General features: G+C 52.0%; 1 protein-coding gene across 5 annotated transcripts; it reads left to right on the top strand.

Moving 5' to 3' along the window:
* Window positions 1-3,634: 3,634 nt before the first annotated feature.
* TFRC (transferrin receptor) lies at window positions 3,635-19,719 on the top strand. 5 transcript variants are annotated; one of them, XM_075031603.1, is made up of 19 exons: window positions 3,635-3,687; window positions 5,125-5,198; window positions 7,015-7,228; window positions 7,852-8,074; window positions 8,289-8,432; window positions 9,160-9,256; window positions 9,646-9,768; window positions 11,026-11,121; window positions 11,292-11,431; window positions 11,815-11,984; window positions 12,291-12,410; window positions 13,031-13,116; window positions 13,233-13,296; window positions 13,642-13,709; window positions 14,099-14,166; window positions 14,572-14,653; window positions 15,573-15,794; window positions 16,274-16,414; window positions 16,706-19,719. In XM_075031603.1, the coding sequence occupies exons 2-19, from the start codon at window positions 5,166-5,168 to the stop codon at window positions 16,946-16,948; spliced, it is 2,334 nt and encodes a 777-aa protein (XP_074887704.1). In that variant the 5' UTR covers window positions 3,635-3,687; window positions 5,125-5,165; the 3' UTR covers window positions 16,949-19,719. The 5 variants fall into 5 exon arrangements, with proteins under 5 accessions (XP_074887704.1, XP_074887706.1, XP_074887705.1 ...); XM_075031604.1 differs by having other exon boundaries at window positions 3,673-3,691; XM_075031605.1 differs by lacking the exon at window positions 5,125-5,198.
* The last annotated feature ends 1,330 nt before the right edge of the window (window positions 19,720-21,049 follow it).

The raw sequence follows: 21,049 nt of genomic DNA, 5'->3' as shown, positions 1-21,049 counted from the left end.
TTCTTGCCACAAAGTGCTCGTCACCTCCCAGTGTTGTTTTTGATAAGCTGCTCACAAAGCACAGGGCATCCTTTCCAGCCTGTTTATCTCTGTGGCTCTTGTTTTCCTTCTGCTTTTTAACTGCCTTCCCAAAATATGCATAAGACAGCTGGTCACACGAGGGTCAGCCATGCTGCAAAGCTGAAGTAAAACTATTTTCCTTCCCACATTTTTGTCTCATGTCTTAGCATTAATCCTGCAGGAGGGACTCTGTCACATCAGGCGGTATTTCACAAAGGAATGCGGAGTCACTTGAGTCTGAGTCAGGGGACTCACAAGCCCCCCAGGAGTTCAGAGGAAACAGGGACAAACATCTCCTAAAATACCAGGGTCAAGCTGCAGTGAGGAGAAACACCCTGATGGAAGCTAGGCTAAAGTGAGCTGTTAGGAGAAGCACAGAGGCTCCTGCACTGAACTGCAGGCAGGAGCTGGGCCTGGCAGGGAGCAGAGTGGGCAGAAGCAAGCAGGAGCTTGGTACAAGCTGCAGATACCTATGGTGTGGCACAGCAGGGCTCAAACAACAGTCTGCGGCAGCCAGCTCCAGAGTTTAAATGCTCCCACTCTTTGGGAACCAGACTGAGATCTCCAGGCGGATGGCGATGGCTCTTGATTTTTATGGGCCTGAACTGTGCTAAAATCATGCACGCAGAGACCATGCATCTTGCTGGGATGAGGGATCAGCAGTCACCAATGCTACATCCCCTTCCCTTTTTGGCCATTTCCCAGCTTTGGCTATCTCTGCTCCGTGCAAAAATTTTTGTCTGAGCTGGGCAGCCCGAGTCGCCAACGCTAAATCCCCTTCCCTCTTTGGCCATTTCCCAGCTTTGGCTATCTCTGCTCCTTGCAAAAATTTTTGTCTGAGCTGGGCAGCCTGAGCACCTGGGCTCAGCATCACCTACAACACAGGGACCACTCTGAACAAAGCAGTTGCCAGCCCTGAGAGAGGTGGCTTCAGCCGCTAATGGCCGGTAGCCAGCCAACTCCCACTCCCCACCTGCAGCCAACACAAGGTAAAGGGCGCTCGACTGCTCTCGGGTACCACGTTCCATTTGAAGAACTCTCATTTTAAGGTATTTCACTGCCAATGCCGGTTGCAAGTGCAAAAATATCTGAGTTTCTAGAACATCAGCTTTCTTTTTCCTGGCAGGTTTAGAAATGGGGAACTGCTCAGCACATGGTCAAACATACTGTGAGAGGAACAGAAAATACCTTCAGCGAGTATCTGTCAGGGCAGGTCGGGGCTGGCATAGCGGGGCACACGGCACCTCCTCTGCTAGCTGGAAGGGAGACACAGCGGACAGAGGCCAGGAGGAGAAATAAATCAGACTGCCCCTTTCCTGGCTTGCGTTTCCTAGGAACCTCCCGAGTCTGAGCTCTGCTGCAGGTGTCCCTTCTCCTCCGGCAGGACCTCGGTGTGGAAACGCTGCTCTGCTCGGCGGCGCTGGCCAGTGGTGATCAGAGCCCTGCACCTGGCACAGCGTGCCCAGCCAGCAGGCACCAGTACCGGCACTGCTGGAAGGTGAAGGCTTGGTGGGAGGGAGCCCAGGAGGAACATAAAAAACAGGGCAGGGCTAGGACTGTTTTCCCTGGGTTATACTTTCCTGAGCAGCAGGCTGCATCCAGACCCTTGTGTGGAGGAACAATTGGAGGATCCAGCCTGTAGGACTGATCTAATCTCTTTCTCAACCCTCTTACACCTTCGGCTTCCACCAACGCACCCGGCAGCAGCGCATCCCACAGGGCAGCCACATGCTGAGTGACGGCGGTGTGCCCCCCATGACTGGCAGCACCACACCCCGTGATGGACGGAGCTGGAGAAGGAAGAGCCTCGGCACTGGAGCCTGGCTCAAACCTCCAGCAAACGGAGCTGGTATTGCTGCTTTACAGAAGGCTTGTCTCCAGACAGCCGCTCTGAGTTTCAGATCTAGTTAATCCCCCCTTTATCAGCGCAAGAATGTATTGCTTTTCACAGAACAATCCTCTTTGCGATCATGTGTTCTGCCAAACTACAAACCTTCTGCTCCCGTCCTTCTTTCCCAGGAGAGGACTTGAGGCAATAACCCAGACCTACCTTATATTATCCTTTATTTCTTTAACGAGCAAGGGACAAATGAGCACAGCACTGCAGAACACGCGCACACCCAAACCTTGAAGCGTTCCCTAGTTCTGGCATGCCTTTGAGGGATGCCCTGAGCTGAAGGACCGAGGCTGGAAGCAGTGATGTCCACTCATGCTAGAGCCCAGACGGACAGGGCAGAGGAGGCTGCAGCCACCCCCAGGGCCCACTCATGACTGTGAACAATTCTGGAGACAGCAAACATCATCAGGTGTTTGAGGAGGGCAAGATGTTCTGTGGGGTCCGTGCAGCTGGGGTCTTGATGAGATTAGCCATCAACTGCAAGGAAGTGGAGCAAACATCACAGCCCTCGTAGTCCTCGGGAAGCCGTGGCAGAGAGACACCCTGGCAGAGGGAGCTCCCTTCGCAGCCCCAGCTGGTGCCTGGCCGAGCTGCGAGCCTCAACCCGGCATCACACTGACAACTGGGCAGAGACTTGCCAATGGCATGGGTGGCTTACGGGTTCCCTAAATACCCCCCAGTATATTATTTACCATTTTCGCTCTAAACCCACTGAGCTGCCTCCTTACCCATTGCTTCACCTTATGAAGCCTACAGAAAGAAGACGGGTGCTAGAACTTTGCTTCATCAAACGACCGATATGTTCTACCTCTGCTTCAAGCTCCTTAGAAACAAAACAGGGAACCTCACCGCTCTGCACCTGCTGGCTTTCAGACACCCGAGCTCTGCACACTGGGGAGCTCCCACCGTAGCGTGGGGTCACTCTGTCTGCCCCAGGGAGAGGGCTGGGGTGAGGACCAGTTAATTCAGTGCTGGAGCAATCTTGTGGTGCCCACCAAACGGATGCTTTCGCCAGCACAGCCTGGGTGGCCACAGAAACTGCCCTGCGGGCCACAAGCAGCCCGTGGCCTGACACGGGCTGTCTGCGCGCTCTTGTGTTTACGCGCCACTGGGGCTGGCGCTCCTAAAGGCCTGCCACGCTTCTCATCCCGCAAATAAAGTAGCAATCTCAGGTAGCACAAGATGAAGGAAAGGCACCCTGGGTGCCCCTGCTCGTTCAGATGTGAAAAGGCAGCCCTGAGCACGCGTGACTTGCTGGGACCTGAAGATGCCGAGCGCTTCCCAAGCCAGAGTGAGTCCTGCGTCTGGTTTGCACCACCCAGGGAGGAAAATGTGGTTTTTTTCCTGCCCTCTTCCCTCAAAACGCTGAGAGGGTGGGAAGGATGAATCTGTAACCCGCTCCCCCTTACCGCGGTAAAAGCACACCCGTCCCGGGAGGAGGTGTGAAACCCACCTCCCTCCCTGACCGGCGGCCGTCCCGCCTCCAGCCCTTCCCGTAGGGGGGAAGCTGGATCTCGCCCCCACCCGGGAAACCCCACGTCGCGGGGAAGGACCGCGCGGAGGGAAGCGCGGACGAGGAGCGGCGGGGTCCTACCCGCCCGCGCGCTGGGGCGCCGGCGGCTGCGCCGGTTGGCTGCCGGGCGCGGTGGGCGGGGCGCGGGGAGGGGAGTAGAAGGGCGCTGCGGCGGCCGGTGCGGCATTCGGGCCGCGGGCCGGCGAGCGGAGGGGCGGTAGGTGGGAGCGGTAGGGACGCGCGCGAGCCGGCCGTGAGGGCGGGAAAGGGGAGCGGGGAGGCGCGGCGGCCGCCCTGAGGCGAGGGGAGGCGGAGCGGGGCGCGGGGGCCGCACCGGCGGCGGCGGCGGCGGCGGGAGCCGCCGCGGCGCCGTTTGACGGCGGGGCGGGTGGAGGAGGGAGGGCGCGCGCGCATGCACGTGGCCGCGGCGGAGCGTGCCATGGCCGCCTGACCTTGAAGGTGGGTTAGAGCCCCCGGCGGCCCGGGCGGGACTGCGGCCGCAGGCCGGGCCGGCCCGACCCTCCGCCGGGCTTATCTGGAGGCCCGCAGCCGGGCCCTGCCCGCGATATCGGGGCCGCCCAGCCCCTCGCGGGAGGCTGCTCCTACTCTGTCTTTTTTTTTTTTTTTTTTTTTATTTTAACCCCTCTTTCCCTTGTTTTTGAGGAACCGGGAGTTGCTGGCCGCCTCCCGGAGGGAAGGTCCCTTCCCTCCGTGAGGCGGCCGGAGCGCGGGCTCTGCGCACCCCCGGGCTGGCGGAGGGGGGGTCGGGCCGTGAGGGGGGGGGGGTGGGCTCCCGGGTGGCTGTGGGGGGCATCCCAGGGAGCATCCCTGCCGGGTGCGATGCCCACAGGCCCTTCGCAAGCCTTCCCTAGCGCTTCCCCTGGGTTAGCTGGTCTGGCTTTTAGGAGACCCTGCGTACGCCCGCCCTGTTGTGCCCTGCCTGCAAGGTGGGAGCCTGGGCCTGGGATTGTCACTTGGGAAAAAAAAGCTTCTCGAGGCTGCTGGGGGCTTGTCCCCACGTACTCTTGCCCTAAACAGAAGGTGAAATGAGCGGCTGGGCACTATTGACCTTTGATCTCCAAATAAAACCCGCTTATATTGCGGAGCTCCCAGGTGTAAAGCTAATCCACGCGCACCTGAAGACCAGTTCAAAGCCATTTCCTGGCAGCGCTACTTGAGGGCACACTCAAGTCGTATGCTCCCAACCTAAACGCCTGTCTCAACCCAAGCTGTCTAGTCACTGACTTACGAAGCTTTTTCAAGCATCTCTTTAGGAAGAAATGCTGAAGTAAATCAATTACAGTTTACCTTTCAGATAAGTTTGCTGTCTAGAGATATCTAAGCTATAAAAGCTACTGAAATGCTTTTGGAGAGTTGCTCTTAGCTGTTCTGTTATACCCCCTCCCCCACGCAATCCCTGGACTTCAATATAGTCAGTTTGTTCTTCAGAACTTATATTTGCAGTGGGAGTATGTGAACTTCTAGGTTGCATTCAAGGTTGATGTAGGTTCGCCAACATTGTGACTTACATAGAAGCATGCGCATAAAATCCATAGGCAAGCATTGCACTAGTGGCAGTGACTGACAACCTTGGATGTCTCGTGTAGTGGCCCGGGAACAGCCTGACTTGACTTGTTGTGTTCTGAACTTCTAGGGCTTTGGTCAAGTTGGTGGGCACTCCTCCTCCAGAAGGCAATGGACCATGCCAGAGCGGCAATCTCTAACTTGGTAAGGCACAGTCCACCTGTGCCATTTGTCTCTGGGTGGGCCGATGGTACCTCAGAAGAAAGGTTCGACAACATCCATGTCAGTATCAGAGAAGATGATGAATCCAAAGCAACGTCAGATGCTGTTGTGTGGATTGCGAGCCAAACGTCAGCGTAGCTAGCTGGCCATGATAAGGAGGTGGCTTAAGCAGTTCAGTGCTGGTGGGGTTATCGTTAACTGCTGTGTCTTGGGTGTCTCAGGAAGCTGATAAGGATGGGGGGTGAGCCTTGAACAATGTTCCAGGAGGAAGTGCTGCTGAGGAAGCTGATTAAACGCCTATCAGGACAATCAACATGTTCTATTATGTTATTTTGGGGGTGGGAATTCAACCACAAGTCCAGCCTTTGAATGAGACCTGTGCTTTAAACAAATGTGCAGGAGGAGGTAGCACCGAGCTTACTCAGCCAAGCCCGCTGGTCCTAGAGAGCCTGGACTGTGAAATGACCGTAGGCTAGGACTGCAAATGTGATGGTTTGGTCTCTGAACAAGTAGGGAGGATATGTGTGGTTGAGGCATGCCCTCTGCAAAGTGTGAGGGAAGCCAAGCTATCAAGCAGTTGAGTCAGGAGACTGACTGCTAGGATGGACTGCGGTGTTGCCCTTTCTGAAATGTGAGCAGCCAGCCACTTCGTTGCAGGTAGCGTGGGCCAGAATGGAACTGCAGGTCTGAAATGACATTCGTTTAGTTTTGACCAATCAAGCTGAGGTCTGGTGTCTTCACCTCCAGCCCCACTGACTTGTAGTTTGAGAGTGAGCTGAGAACTGTGGATGAGCTGCTGAGATTGTAACAGGGCTTGGGCAGTTACCACCAGCTGCTTCTCCAGTACAGTGGAGAGGGGCTGCAGGACCGTTGCTCCCAAAACTTCCTCTGGCCTCTGCTGCCTGTCCCCAGCACAGCCGTGGCCACAGGCAAGTTCAGGGGCTCTAATGGAAGCTGAGTGGTTCTGCTCAGTGCCTGGCTACACCTGGAATTGAATTTAACTCTCTGTAAATCTGAGTGACTGCCTTGTGCACAGGCTGCTGTTCTGTAGGGGGTTGTACTGTGTGTTGCAGCCGTTTAGAAAAGTGGGCTCCAGACTGGAAGCTGCTCTGCTTGGGCACTGATAAACACCTGTCAAATGGTTCCAGTTGCTGGTGGATGGAGGAGGTGTATCCTCAACTTTCATGTTAGCTGAGGTAGCAGTATTCCCATGGGTCATCTCTCTTCAGCCTGGCTGCTTTATAATACTCATCAATAGTGTAATTTAAGAGTAGCCTGGGGCAGTTTAATACAAGATTATCTAGATATTGGATGAGACTATTTACGTCAAAGTGGATGTGGCTCAAGGGCACAACCATGGAGGGATTGCCTTCCCTTTCCTCTGCCCTGATCAAAGTGCCCTTCCATGCAATTTGCACATGTTCAGGTCAGATCAGTATACTCCTGATTAAAACCAGGAGTTTGTTTCAATCAGCCTTTGCCATGGGGTCATGTGGGAAATGCCAATGCCATTGGCTGTGTCGTATCTGTAACAGACTCCAAGCTAGACTTTGACCAGTGTGGTTCTGAACTTGCGCAGGGCAAACAGATGCTAAACAGACTCTGGAGACCCCGAGTGGGTCTGAGTCTGTCTGCTTAAAGCAGCTGGCCTGACTTATTGACAGCCAAATGCTCAGGCTGCGCTGGAGCAATTTCAAATGAACAAGCTGTATGTGGTTTGCAGCATAGGTGCCACCGGCTGCAGGCACTGTAGGCTGGTGTAGCAAACTCTTGATCACATGATTGTCTTTCAACACAGTTTGGTGGTGAACCGATGTCGTACACGCGCTTCAGCATTGCCCGGCAAATGGACGGAGACAACAGCCACGTGGAGATGAAGCTGGCGGCTGATGATGAGGAAGGAGGGGAAATTGGGAGACCGGAGCACCTGCATGCCAACATGCCTCCTCCATGGAGGAGAGGCAAGAACCGCTGCTTCCTAGTCATTGCAGCTGTCCTCCTCCTTTTGATTGGTACGGAAGGGTGGGAGGCAACTGCATGAAGTGAACTCTGGTATTGAGCATATTTGAGGCTGTTAACATTTGAATCTGTATTGTTTCAGGAGATAATTAAAGAGCCTGGATCTAGGCTGCAGCCTCTTGTCACTAACTCTAAGTATGTCTAGCTCAGACTTATGGTACAGAATTGGCACAAAGAAGTGTGAAGTTTGACAGTGGAACTGTGACTTGGCTAAAGGGCAAACTGATCTGCATGGCAAGTGTACTGGTTTTCCCTCAATTAACTCTTAACACTTCTCTAGAGATGTGGGTCAACATATCAGTAAAGCCTCCAGTGCTCATATCTCAAGGGTTTTAACACTGCCACTGACCTAAAGTAAGCATTCTCCTTCCCGAGTTGTGCTGGAGGGACTCTGCCAAGCACAAGATCAGATTTACAGTGTACCTTAAAACATGCCAGCTCAGGCAAAATGTCAGGCTGCATATTCCTGTCTGTCCTTAGGTATGCCAGCTTGTCAAAAATGGTGTGAGAGCAGAGATGCATCTTAACCCTGAAACTGCTTTTAATGCACTTGTATGATGTGGGGCTCGTTTAGTCATCTTTCTGCAGCACAAAGAAATACCTCTTCTGTCTGTAGGGTTTCTGATCGGCTACTTGAGTTATGGTGGACGAATGCAGAAAGCTAGCAGGTGTCTGGATGGAAGTGGCAAGTGTGAGATGACTCCTACCACATCTTACTTAGTGGATGATGATGAAACTGAGGAAGAAGAGGTTCCTGGACCACCTGTCCTTTACTGGCCTGAGCTCAGAACCCTGTTGTCAGATAAGCTGTCAGCCAGACGTCTGGAAGACTACTTGAGGTAATAGTTCCAGAAAGCTTAGCTGCAGCTATGAGAGAGGCACAGCCTATGAGCAGAACTCAAGCTCCTTTGGAGAGCAAGGGCCTTAAAGATGTTGTGGGGTGGCATGTGGTTAAACATGGGCTTAAATTGCCCATCCAGCTTGAGTTTGCAGGCTGGAGCACTGCAGTGCAACCTGGTGCTATAGCCTAAGGTGTACATCTGTTACTTACAGGCAAAGAGCAAGTAAGGACTCTTTTGAAGCTGGCCAGAGTGAAGATGAGAGCATTGCCAGCTACATTCATGATCAGTTCACCAGCTTCCTCTTGGATGAAGTGTGGAATGATGAGCACTACATCAAACTGCAGGTCAAAGGCAGGTATGTTAATGAAGAGAAGCAGATCTCTTCCTTACAGCGTGGATATCTGTAGTCTTGAGCAAACACATGATTTCTGCTGCAAGCAGTGCTAAAATTGTGAGCCAGTTACACCTCTCCAAAGAAGGCCTCAATTAGCCAAGCCATAGCTTCCCCTGTCTCTTCTCAGGCTTTCTAAATGGCAGAGGGTCTGGTAGCAGCCCTCTGGATTTTTTCCTGGGACAGCTGTTTCCTCAAAGCGTGCTTAGGAAGTGGAGAGAAAACAAACTTGAGTAAAAACTCAGCTGAAGGGCAGATTCCCTGTGTCTAAAGCTGCTAGTGTGGGCAGCTCTGTCTTGTCAGCCAGACAGGTGTTACAGACCTGGCAGTGGCTCCTACAGTAGCTCAGGAGGGTATCAACAGACATTTTGTTGGCTGACAGCTCATACCCTCATGTCTTACTTGCCCCCTCATGTCAGGGGAAATGAATTTGCTTAGCTCCTCTTAGGAGAGGACTAAGAGACTTGGGGGCAGAGATTCTTTCTGCTACTTGCCTCAGAAATTAGCCTTTGTTAATGTTCTCTGACCAACCCCAGAGTTTCTTGCATGGAAGTACCGGGATAAGTCTGCCTGTTTCAGGCTCTGCATTGACTTGGTCAGAATTGCTAGGGCACAGGCTGAAATACGGGAGCTAGTTAAATATGGAGTTTATGTATGAAAGAACATAACACTGTCTCTTTACATTTAATAGTAGCAACAACAAAGTGTCCATTCTGGAAAATGGTGAAGAGGAGGAACTGGAGAGTCCCGATGCATACGTGGCATACAGCAAGAGTGGCTCAGTTGTTGTAAGTGACTCCAAGAAAATCCTGGAAATGTGCTTGCATGCTTAACCAGGTGGCAATGTCCAAAATATGTCCCTTCAAGATATGAAGTGTTTAAAGCCCTCCCAAGTTAGAGAGTGGGGGGGGGGGGGGGGGGGGAGTGGGGAGAGGAGTGGGCCCACATAGTTTTATTACTTCAACAAGATGCAGAAGTAACTGTTTAAACTTCTCTGCTGGGGTCCAGACAGGAACCTTGACAGAAGTGCTGCTTCAACAGGCACATTGTATGTGATCAGAGTTTACATTGCTGAGCTTGAACTCCCTACTGTTGATGTTAGTGTGACTCTGTAGGTTGTTTTGGGTATCTTACTGACATAGGACTGCTGTGTCTATAACCAGTGTTTCTGTTCCAGGGCAAACCAGTCCATGTGAACTACGGACTCAAAGCTGATTTTCAGAAGCTACAGAAGCAGGGTGTTTCACTGAATGAAACTATAATCATCTTCAGAGCTGGAAAAATAACCCTTGCTGAGAAGGTAAGCAGTCTGTGCCCGAAAGCCTGGCCAAACTTGGCAGCAGGAAGCTATGCTTCCTTCTCTTTGAGGTGCAGAGGTGTGTCTTTGTTCATGTCTCTGGGACTCATGTATGTAGGCTTGTCCCTGCAGGTCTGGTCTTACTTGTTTGCACTAAGCCTCCACGTGCAGGCCTGGACACCAAGACTGAACAGAGCTGGTTACTGTTCGTGGTGGCATTCTTCTTGGCCTCTGGCAGTCTTGCTGGGACAGCCAAGCGTCTGGAGTGATGGAACCATGAGGCAGAGAGAGGCAGCCTAGGGGCTACAGGGTGCAGAGCTGACTGGTATTGCTAGATGCAGCAATAGGGCTGTTAGAAGTAGAAGAGCCTTGCCTCTGGAGCACCTCTTGCGGCTGCAGCCAGATACTTTCAAAGCTTGGCTGCAGTATCTCACTTGAGCCCTTCCTGACTGTTCACCTGCACCAAGTGAAGGTGCTGGCACTGCATGCCCAGTCAGCTGCCTTGCATGTTGCTGTAAGGTTCCCTCTGTAGCGAGTAGAACCGAATAGTCAAGTAGCCTAAAGGATCCAAGTCCTTCTGTACACAAGCCTGTTCTAGGTCTCACCCAGAGCTGCCCCTCAGGTGGGTGCTCCTGGGGAGGCTGGGGCATAGGACTCTTTCCAGTCAGACTGCCTCTCTGCATGCATCAGACACAGGCAGAGTTGAAAGGTGCTTCTGCAAGACCCCTTGCTCACTGGTTCTCCAATCCCTTTCCCACTTTTCAAACTGGTGTCTAGCCTTGTAAGAGTGTTTATACTGGTGGCATATCAGAGGCAGCTGGGTTGTAGGTGTATTAAACAGGTACCTGACTAGGCCACTCTGCCTTCATTTTCCATGTGAAGATGAGCCTTCAGTGGCTTATCTTGTCTTGAGACTAACCTAATCTTGGCAAAACAGATGGAGCATGATCAAAATTAAATAACATCTGTCTTCTAAGCTGCTCTGATAAGCAAGTATGAGCTGGAAGGAATCATAGGATGAGACGGTAACCGTGGAGTGTCCTGACTGTTCAAAAGGGCGTTAGGGACACTCTGCCTGGAATAGTACGGAGCTGCTAGTATTCAGCTTCCTTGTGTGCCTATCGCTCACAGGTAGCTGTTAAAATCTGTTGTAGAGTTGGGCATTCAGGAGCACAACCCTTCACACCATTACTCCATGTACTTGCCTTAACTGCCCTTGCTTGCAGTGCAGATGTGCAGTTAACGTTCCTCTTTGCTTAGGTTGCAAACGCTGAAGAGGCAGGAGCAGTTGGTGCCCTGATGTACCTGGACCCCTCTGATTACAAGATGACAGATGCGCTTGCCCCCTTTGGACATGTGAGTATGCAGCTGGCTCCCCTGTTTGTTGTTCTCATGAACCTTTCTCACTGTGGACTGCAGAGAGCAGCAGTCCTGCAGGCCTCTGGCTCAGCAGTGCTACATGCCCTTATGTAGATGAAAACTGTTGGGTTCCTCTGAGACTTGAGGATTCCTCTTGCTTTTCACAGGCCCACCTTGGAACTGGAGACCCTTTCACCCCAGGCTTCCCTTCTTTCAACCACACCCAGTTCCCACCAGTGGAATCTTCTGGACTACCTCGCATTGCTGTTCAGACTATCTCTAGCAAAGCAGTAGGCAAGCTGTTCAGGTAACTGTTTCTCCTGGCTTGCAGGCTAGGCTGCTGTGGCCCTCTTGCAGAGGTGAGGATGGTGTTGACGTGCTGTGAGCCCAGAGAGCTCTCTGCTGGTCTCTGCTGTGTATCGCAGGAGCACTTAGTGGAACTGGCTGGAGAAATGTTGCTTGTGTCCATGTCTCACGTCTTAAAGACTGAACTTAATCTAGTGTTGGATTCCTCTTGGCCTCTGCATCCTACCTCTCCTTGCATAATTAGTGGTACAGGACTGCAAGCCATTTCCTGAGCAGGTTCTGAACAAGGCTGCACCTGCAGTTGCAGGGTTGCTTTTTTCACAGCATAGCTGAATGAGGTCAGAGCTAGATAGTGAGTTCAAAGGATCTCTCTTTTTCCTTCAGGAGAATGGATGGAGAAAATTGCCTTCTGGAGTGGAATAGTGGGGTCCTGGGATGTAAGGTGATGCTGAGCAGCACAAGCAACCTGACAGTGAAACTGAGTGTGAACAACATTATGGTGGACAGGAAGATTCTGAACATCTTTGGTGCTATCAAGGGATTTGAAGAACCAGGTAACAGCAACTGCCTTGTGGCTCAGTCTTGAGGGGAACCTTTCCTCTTCTGTGATCATCAGAGCATGACAGCTGCTTCCAGACAGAGACAACCACTTCCTCAGCAGAACCAAGACCCTTCCCTAAGGGTCAAGGCAAAAGCTCAACTGTGCTGCCAGGGAGAGGCTAAATGAAAGCAAGCAGTGTGCCAGATTCAGGGGTCAAACTCCACACTCTGTCCTAGTATAAAAGCTCAAAGCTGCTCTTCTGATAAATGGTGTTTGCAACCTGAAGCTTGCAGCTCAGATCTTGATGTCTCCTTTATAGATCGGTATGTTGTGATCGGAGCCCAGAGAGACTCCTGGGGCCCAGGAGCAGCCAAGGCTGGCGTTGGAACTGCCATATTGTTGGAACTTGCCCATGTGATCTCAGACATGGTGAAACATGGTAATATTTGTGTACAAAAGCATGGGGGTGGGAGGTGATGCAGGTTTAGCTCTGCATGTGTTAACATTGGAGAGCCCAATTGCAAAATAATGCTTTGGGAAGGCATAGGGAATCTGAGAAAGCTTCCTGAGAAGCTATTGCTTGTCCAACATAGACAACTTTTCTGCAGTGAGTACTTGCTTCCAAGAGACTGCCTGCTTGTATCTGGTATGGCTTGAATGCAAGAATATCCTTGGATAACACAGGATGCAAACCTCAAACTTGAGCTGTCTGTTGGGCAGCCAGGCCTGAAGGTGGGGAAACACTGAAGTGGCTGACCAGCTGGAGCGGTGGGGGCTGCATGGTGGCACTTAGTGTGAGTGTTCTTGTCTCCAGGTTTAATTTTGGGCTCAGGCAGCTAAACAAGAGGGGGAAATGCAGGCAGCATGGTTTTCCTACACAGTTCTGCAGTATGGGGGGGCAGGGTATAGTGTCCATGCAGCCATTAGTGTGCACATTTGTCTGCAGCAGCCAGAATGCTTCAGCTCTAAGGAGTAGGCAATTCATCAACCCAGGCCCTCAGTGCTAAGCTTACATCTCCCTGGGGAAGGGCAGACATCTCAGCGTGTCTCTCTTTGCAGATGGCTACAAACCAAGGCGCAGCATCATCTTTGCTAGCTGGAGCGCGGGAGATTATGGAGCTGTGGGTGCTACTGAATGGCTGGAGGTACTGTTTCTTTGATAGGCTTCTGTGTGATGACTGCACAGTTGTGATTTCCTGTTCCTATGGATTAAACATCCTGGTGTTGTACTGCTCATCTTAAAATACTTGTTTTGTTCTAGGGGTACTCTGCCACACTGCATGCCAAAGCCTTCACTTACATTAACTTGGATGCTGCAGTCCTAGGTAACCTGCTACTCTTAAGTTTCTTGAAACTGAGTGGGACCAGAATAGCCTGACAGGCATCCCTTAACCTCCAGGAATGGGGGCTGTGCCAGAGGTTGATGCTGGGTGTTTGGCTGAAGACTGGCATGACTCCATTTATTCTCCTGTTGTCATTGAAGCTGGGAGGTTGCTGCAGCTTGAGCCAGAAGGAGGCAGCTCTGCTAGGTCCCAGTAGACTGTCCTGTGTCTCTTGAAGATCCTTTGGCAACAAGCTGCAGATCAGTTATTGCTCAGTCACAGGGCTGAACAGCTCTAGCAGTAGCGGTTACTTGTGCCTGCATGTCAAACACCCTTTCTTTTTTGCAGGCTTCAACCACATGAAGATTTCTGCTAGCCCGTTGCTGTACACATTGCTGGAGAGAACTATGAAGGGGGTGAGTTGAAGGGTCTTGGGCTAATAAAGGCGACTGTGGTTTTAAGGAGGAACTGAAAGCAGCCAGGGCAGTGCTGGGTCACATTCCCCAGCTGGCACCTTCTGAGGGGAAAGCTCCTTTTAGGAGAAAGGGCTGAGATACTCTGGAGGGCCCTGTCTGAAGTCAGCTGGGCTCTGGGAATTGCAGTTCAGGCATGCAGAATCTAAAATCAGCAAATGCCACAGTTCAGCGTGAGGTGAATGCCTGTCCCATGTGAACTGTGCCTGTGTGGAGAAAGGTCAGGGGAGCACACCTGAGTCTGGCATCTGCACAGCAATGCAAGCTCTAGGATGGACCTGGAAGCCCAAGCAGGGGTCAGAACAAGTGCATTGACTGTCATCTCTGTGCAGGTGAAGGACCCAACAAAGGATTCGGGAAGTCTGTATGACAGAGTTGGCTCTGACTGGGTAAAAACAGTGTAAGTATTGTCATCCTGCTCTTTGGGAAAGCAAATCTCCATAAAGGAACAAACTAAATAGCTTCTGCTCTTTGTGCTGGAGTGGCATACCGCTGTCTGGGGTGTGCTCTACCTGCTGCAGTGGGATCAGGCAAGCAAGAACAGTACAACACTAGCTGTGCTTAGTGCTGCCCCAAGCTGCCTGTAGGCAGCCCAGACTTTTTTTTGTAGGGCAGGAACAGCCTTGTGCAAAGACCGGTGGCTGGAAATGGACAAGCAGCCCTTAGCACTTGGCCAGGACTCCTTGCCAAAAGCAGTCTTGTCTGGACAGGGTAGTCCAGTTGGCTCAGAGCTTCAACTCTAGGGCTTGTAGCTTTTCTCCCGGGATGTCCAGTTGGTAACTACTCAATGCTTGTCTTTTTGCAGTGTTCCCCTTGGTCTGGATAATGCAGCATTCCCTTTCCTGGCCTACTCGGGAATCCCGGTGGTTTCCTTTGGTTTCTGCAATGTAAGTATTGTCTGCCTGCCTGGTGTACTCATTCTGTGGAAAGTGCTGTAAGGATATCTGCTCTCCAGGATGGCAGAGCACCAGCTCATTGTCCATGCAAGAGCTTCTCTGGGGGAGGAGATGCAGCCTCTGGACCCGGCGGCTGTGGCAATACTTGCTGTGAAGGCTGTTCCTGGAGCATGGTTGGCCTACAGTCTCTGTTCCAGAGTCCTGAACACTCATGTTTTGTTGGGAGAGGGGGCATTTGCTCCTCTGGAGGCTCAGATGTCAATGATTCAGAAGCTGAAAGCACTAAAAAGATGTCAGGCTGTTGTTGCTTCAGTGAAAGACTATACTACAGCCTGCTGGTCAGCAAGCAAAGTGCGTTGGGGAAACAGTACCGTTGGCCAGAGCAAGTACTGACTTGGGCTGTTCAGGTCTGCTGCTGCAGCTTGGGGCTGGCAAAAATGGCATCAGCCAAGCAGCCTGCTCTGTTACTGCAGGCGTGCAGCTGGGACCCTTTCTGCTAACAGCTTCCTCTGCTTATGAATGCTTGGATTTTGTTAGCATCAGACTTGTTCCACAAAAAACCTTGAGTTATCCTGCCTAGAAGGGTTGGAGAGTGCTGCTTGTACCAAACTGAGTGCTGGGGTTTGCCTGCCTGCACTTCTGCAGTGACCTCGGAGGGGGAAAAGGTCTATATGTCTTCAGGTCTAACAAACCCACAGAGCATCCTGCTGATCACTGGAAATTGTGAGGGACGAGTTGCAGGAGCTCCATTCCCTTCCCCTGTGCTTTGAAGTTTTGCCACTCAAGTCTCGCTACTTAGCCGCATAAAGAGATGGGATGTGGTGGAAATAGCAAGCAAACTGTAGTGGGAGGTGAAAAATCCTAGCTGGAGAAGCACTCTTGCCTAACTTTAATGCTTACTTTCTTGTAGAAAGAAGAGGAATATTCCTTCTTGGGCACTACTGAGGACACTGTGGAGAACCTGAAGAGGATTGACAAGTTGTATGCTCTTATGCGTGCTGCTGCAGAAGTTGCTGGACAAATAGCTCTCAGGCTGACCCATGATCATGAGCTCTTCCTGGACTTTGAGAGATACGGTGAAGAATTGCTAGCATTCCAGGAGAAGTTTTTGCCCTACTATCGGGATGTGAAGGTAAGAAAGGCTCCAAGTGGACTGAATCCCTGTAGACTGTTATGGGGCCATGTGCTAATAAGGCTCTGCTGCTATTGGTTACAACAGGGTAGACACCTTCCTCCTTTGGGCACGAGAGTGTAGCAAGTTGTGGCCTGAATCGATGTTTCTTATAGAGCAGTGCAGGCAGAGTGGCTGTGGCAGAGAGATTTAACTAATCTGTCTGTGGTAGGCTCTTGAGGAAATGGATGTGGATGGTTTCCCGTCTGGTTATCATTCACAGCATGGTGCAGCTTTGCATCTCATTTGCACCTCTGCTGAAAGCCTACAAGAAACTGTGGGTGGGGAGAGACATCACTGAGCTCAGTGACCTCAGAAGAGCCTGCCAGGAACTCGCTCTGCTACTTGGTTAAACTGGCAAAAAAAACTCCAACACTTTCTCTTGGTAAGAGAGCGGCAAAAGAAGAAAATCAGGTTTGCTAACAGCTCCTCCCTCACAGGCGCTGGGGCTGACCTTGAACTGGCTGTTTTTTGCCCGTGGTGACTTCCAGCGAGCTACAGATGCACTGAGAAGAGATATTGCAAACAGTGACAAGGAAAACAGGGTCGTCCGCAGAGCCCTGAATGACAGGATCATGAAGGTGGGTATCTGCAACTGGTTTTCCTTTCTTCACGAAGGAGGAGAGTGCTGGCTGGGATGGGCATCTTCCTTAGGAGCCATGGGCACTGTGCAGACCAGTATCTCTTCTGCTTGCTTAGCGTCAACATGACTGACTTTTGCACTTGCTATGGGGAGAGGGTCTGGCCCTTGCAGAGCTGCTGTGGGAAAGGGCTGGGTGGGGATCAGAGTTTGGGAGCTTGTGATGGGGCAGATTAGGAAAGAAAAACTTGGGAGGTGAAAGTATAACCCTAAATTTGCACCTCTACTCCAGGTGGAGTATGACTTCCTCTCCCCATACCTCTCACCAAAAGATACTCCCTTTCGCCACATCTTCTTCGGCAAAGGCTCCCACACCCTGCAGAGTCTGCTGGAGAACCTGCAGCTGCTGAGAACCAGCAGGGACAGCGTGAACGTGAACATGCTGAAAGAGCAGCTGGCCCTGGTAACCTGGACCATTAAAGGGGCTGCCAATGCCTTAGTGGGTGATATCTGGGATACAGACAATGAATTCTAGACACGGCAAACACCTGGTTAAGGTACAGGATTAGGGAAACCCACTCCCTAACATGGCATTTTTTTTCTGTAGATTTTTCTGGCAACAGATCTTTTTTGACCAAATTTGAGCATAAAATTTAAATCTCACCTTGACAAATTCACAGGAGGCAGTTTTAAGGCAGGTACTAAGATTACCATGAAATCTCCTCTGACCAGGCTCCCATCTGACCATAGTCCAAACCGGTCACGTACAGCTGCTTGTGGGGCTTGCTCTCCATTGTACTTGAGAACTAACAGCTCAGGTGACTCCTGAACCGGTACCTTGAGTGGGGAGGTACTTCATCTATTTAGGGTTTTAATTGTTGGCCCCCTAAACCTAGTGACAAAACAGGGAATGGATTCCTCTTACTGCTTGTAATGAGGATCCCTTCTCTGAGAGGGAGCTGCAGAGATCAACCTGTAGTTCAAAAATAAAACAACCTAGTAATAGCCTGCAAGTGCTGGATTATCAGCAAGCTCTGAAGTGCCCGGCCTGCCTTTACTCAACAGCAGGGTCCCAATGACATCTTGGAGACTTGCTTCTGCTGAGGCATGTCTCAATACCCAGGGAAAATGACCCAAAGATTATCTAATGCCCCCTCTATATCCTTAGCTGGCACCTCAGCAAGTCCTGCAGCATTGAGAAATGGCTCTAGACTGGCACTTCAAACCTTGCTGCTCTGCAGCCTTTTGTGAAATCGAGTCTCTTGCTGGCCAAACCCTGTTTGACTGATGCCATTTTGCAGGATGGCTCTTGTTTGGCACTGAGATATTTATTTGTTTATTTATTTATCAGTGACAGCGTTCACTATAAATGGTGTGTTTTTTTTATAGAAGATAATTATCGGAAGCAGTGCCTTCCATAATTATGACAGTTATACTGTCGTTTTTGAATAAAGCAGCATCTGCTATTACAATCAAACATGATACTGGAACTTTGCATTTAAAATAATCTAAACAGGCCCCTCAAAAAAAAAAAGTTTTTGAAAACTAGCGATTAAGCTTTCTGTGGCAAAAACACCCCTTTGGAAGGAACTTGAAGGTGTAAACCTGGTAGCGCGTCTCCGGGTTGCGCTCCAAAGTGATCCTTGAAATGCTGAAGACCCAGGTGGGAACTCAAATACTAGAAATTTGCCTTCCCTGTGGTGTCCGTGCCCCTCTGTGGGCTTCAGACTCCCTCTTCATCCCCCTTTCTGGATGCTGTGTGCTCACATGGGGAGCACAGCTTCCTTCCTGGCCCCGGTGGAGGGGCTTGCTGTGTAGCCGTAGCTCCACCTGTGGCAACACATGCAAACTTCTTGTACCTCAGATTAGGCGTTGGCCCGATTTTTTTAAATGGCAGCTTCCTGCAAACTTCCAGTACTTTATGTATCATGAAACCTAACTGACATTATCGGGAGCAGTGTCTTCCATAATGTGTAAAGAACAAGGTAGTTTTTGCCTACCACAGTGTTATATCGGAGGCAGTGACCTCCATATGTTGCACTATGGGTGTACGTAATTATCGGGGACAGTGTTTCCCATAATTGTTCTATGCTTATCATGCAATGTCATCTGCAAAGCTTGATGGTTAGTATCTAACATGGATCAATTTCCTGCAGTCCTATTTTTTCACTCTCCTGTGGTGATGCAGATACAAACTTTGGTCTGTTATGTACTTCCCTAGACTCTACCTTCTCTGTAGGCTGAACTGTTTCAAATAGCTGTGCTGTCTTGAAGTGGCTTCCTGCCTCCAGTCACAGGACTGGTGCTTGAATGTTTAGTGGAAACTAGGCTAGTTAGACTGTGTGCTCTGTGATTTAGTAAACTTCCTTCAAATCAGTTATAAAGACTTGGGGAATTAAAGGTGAATGTAGGGCTTGGGGCCGACTGCTCTCTGGAGGGCTCTTGGTCACGGCTCTAGGTGGGTGTGCATACTACTTAAGAGGCTGGCCTGCTTTGGCACTGGGGTGATGCTGGTGTGCGTGCATGGGAAGCTGCTTGCTCCCCAGGTCTTGCTGAAAACTCCAATCTTGCCTCCTGGGTGTTGTGTGGAGGGGGGGAAACTGGTGGCACCTTTCTCATGGTGCCCCTCTGCTCCCTGACCTGAAGCTGAACACTGCTCCTGTGTGACGCCTGCTAAACTGTGCTGCCTGTTCCCAAAAAGCAGCTGGCTGGCTGGCTGTTGCCAGCCCTGTACTCTGCAAACAGTTTGATCTGGCGTTTAAACCTAAAGCAAGCGAGTGACCTGAGGCCCAGCAGTAGTCCTTGAGGGAAGGAACATCGTTCAGCTGGAGCAGAGACCTGGGTCTCTATAAGGAAGGGGTGAGGACAAGGCCCCCGCCCAGTTACTGAGCTCAGTACTCACCAACTTGGAGGGCTGGATTTTCATCTGATTCTCTAGAAGCCTGATGTCCCGCCTTGTGCAACATCTTGCTCTTCCTTAACTACCCTGCTGTTTCTGAGGCATGTGTACAGCCGTGTCTGTGCTACTGTTTCCTGGTGACACTTCTCTGGATGGCATTTAAGAGCTGCTGTCTGAGAGTCCTCACTGTAGTGTTTGCATGCATCTTGATGTCAGACTTAATCATGCGCTTTATAGCCAGCAGAGAAAGACGAAGCCCGTCTCCTGCCTAGGCAGCACAACTGTGACTGCTGGGATGTTGGGATGCCTTGCTCAGTGCTGGCATCTGACTGGTGTGGGGGTGCTAAACTCTGTTTCTGGGTTACCTGCTGTCTGCTCAAATAAAGTTTTAAAGCTTGAACACTCAACTGCTTTCGTGGGTTCTTGCAAAGCCACAATGCTCTTGTGGCTGTGGGTGAGCTGGGGGCAGCTGGAGGGAGACTGCTCTCCTGCCCCATCAGGGCTGGTAACTGGCAGCTCTGGTACCACCTCATTGATGTGCAATAGCAAGTCCAAATTTCACCATGCAGGTGACTGGGGTGAGGAGGACCCTGGCCATGGGGTGGAGGAGCAATGTATGCAAACCCCCCTGGCCACCCTTCTGCTTTCATGAGACCACGTCCTGCCTGCTGCCTCTCGGCCACTGTCTTGACCCTAAAGAGCCTGCCTGGATGTCGGCAGGAGGATGAAACGTCAGACTTTCCGCTGGCCACGGCTTTGTAGGTCTGTGCTGGTGAGAAGGTGGCTGGGCAGGGCTGTGGGTGGCCGTGTCTGTGTCCCAGGAAGCCAGAGCCATCTCCTGCCTTGCCCCTGTTCCTCATCACCCCCTTGGAGCTCCCCTGGGTCAAGGTGCAGGTGGGTATTTATTTGGTTACTGCTTAGAGCCTCAAGAGAGCTCTGGTGGAGCGGGAGCTGCATCCCTGGGCCCAGAAGCCTGCTCAGGTGAGACTGCATCGGTTTGGGACTTTGCGTTTTACATATGCTCTGCTTTTCTCCACTGCCTTCCCCCATCGCCAGTGCCAGTCTTGCCTCCTGTTTTACAAGCCCGGTGTACCCCGTGAAGATGCACCGTTTGGGGTGGGAGGCAGCTTCTCCAGGATCCCTGCTCACCCCTTACGGGCTGTCCGGGCATAGCTCTGGTCCCTCCTCTTCCAACGGGGATGATTTACTTGGAAACACGTTGTTCCCGCATCTCCCTGCCCAAATCTGGCAGGGCTCCTCTCCCTGCAGTGGCTGTGCAAAGCACCCCGGGGGGGGGCAGGGCCGGGGCTGCGCGGAGCTCTGCTGCAGCCACGCAGAGCCGGCCCCGCCGGGGCAGCAGGCAAAGGGGGTGCAGCCCCTCCCCACGCACCCGGGAGCAAGAATTTGGGGTTCCCCCTTGGCAGGGCAGGCCGTGCCCTGTGTCCCGCCTCCCCCCGGTCCCCGCAGCGGAGCGGTCCCGGGGCCCGGCGCTGTTCGGCGGTGAGTCTGTCCGTCTGTCCATCCCCGCGCCTCACTCCTCACCCATCCCTCTGCCCGCCCGGCCGGCCGTTCGCTCCCCCACCCCCCCCCCCCCCCGTTACGTAAAGAGGCGATGCGGCGCCTTTAAGAGCGGGGCCGGGGGCCGGGCTGGCGCGCGCCGCCCCGGGAGCTCGCGCCGGCGGCGGCAGGAGGAGGCGGAGGTGGTGGCGGCGGCGGCGGGGTAGGGGGGGGGAGAAG

The sequence above is a fragment of the Buteo buteo genome, chromosome 7, assembly GCF_964188355.1.
Source record: "Buteo buteo chromosome 7, bButBut1.hap1.1, whole genome shotgun sequence".
In the NCBI taxonomy this organism is placed as follows: Eukaryota; Metazoa; Chordata; class Aves; order Accipitriformes; family Accipitridae; genus Buteo; species Buteo buteo.
The sequence above is the reverse complement of the archived record's forward strand: the minus strand, read 5'-3'. Positions and strand labels throughout refer to the sequence as shown.

Coding starts and splice junctions, on each gene's coding strand:
- TFRC (XM_075031603.1), top strand. CDS start 5,166: ATGGACCATGCCAGAGCGGCAATCTCTAACTTG. Junction 14,654..15,572: donor TTTCCTTTGGTTTCTGCAAT/GTAAGTATTGTC, acceptor ACTTTCTTGTAG/AAAGAAGAGGAATATTCCTT. Junction 16,415..16,705: donor TGAATGACAGGATCATGAAG/GTGGGTATCTGC, acceptor CCTCTACTCCAG/GTGGAGTATGACTTCCTCTC.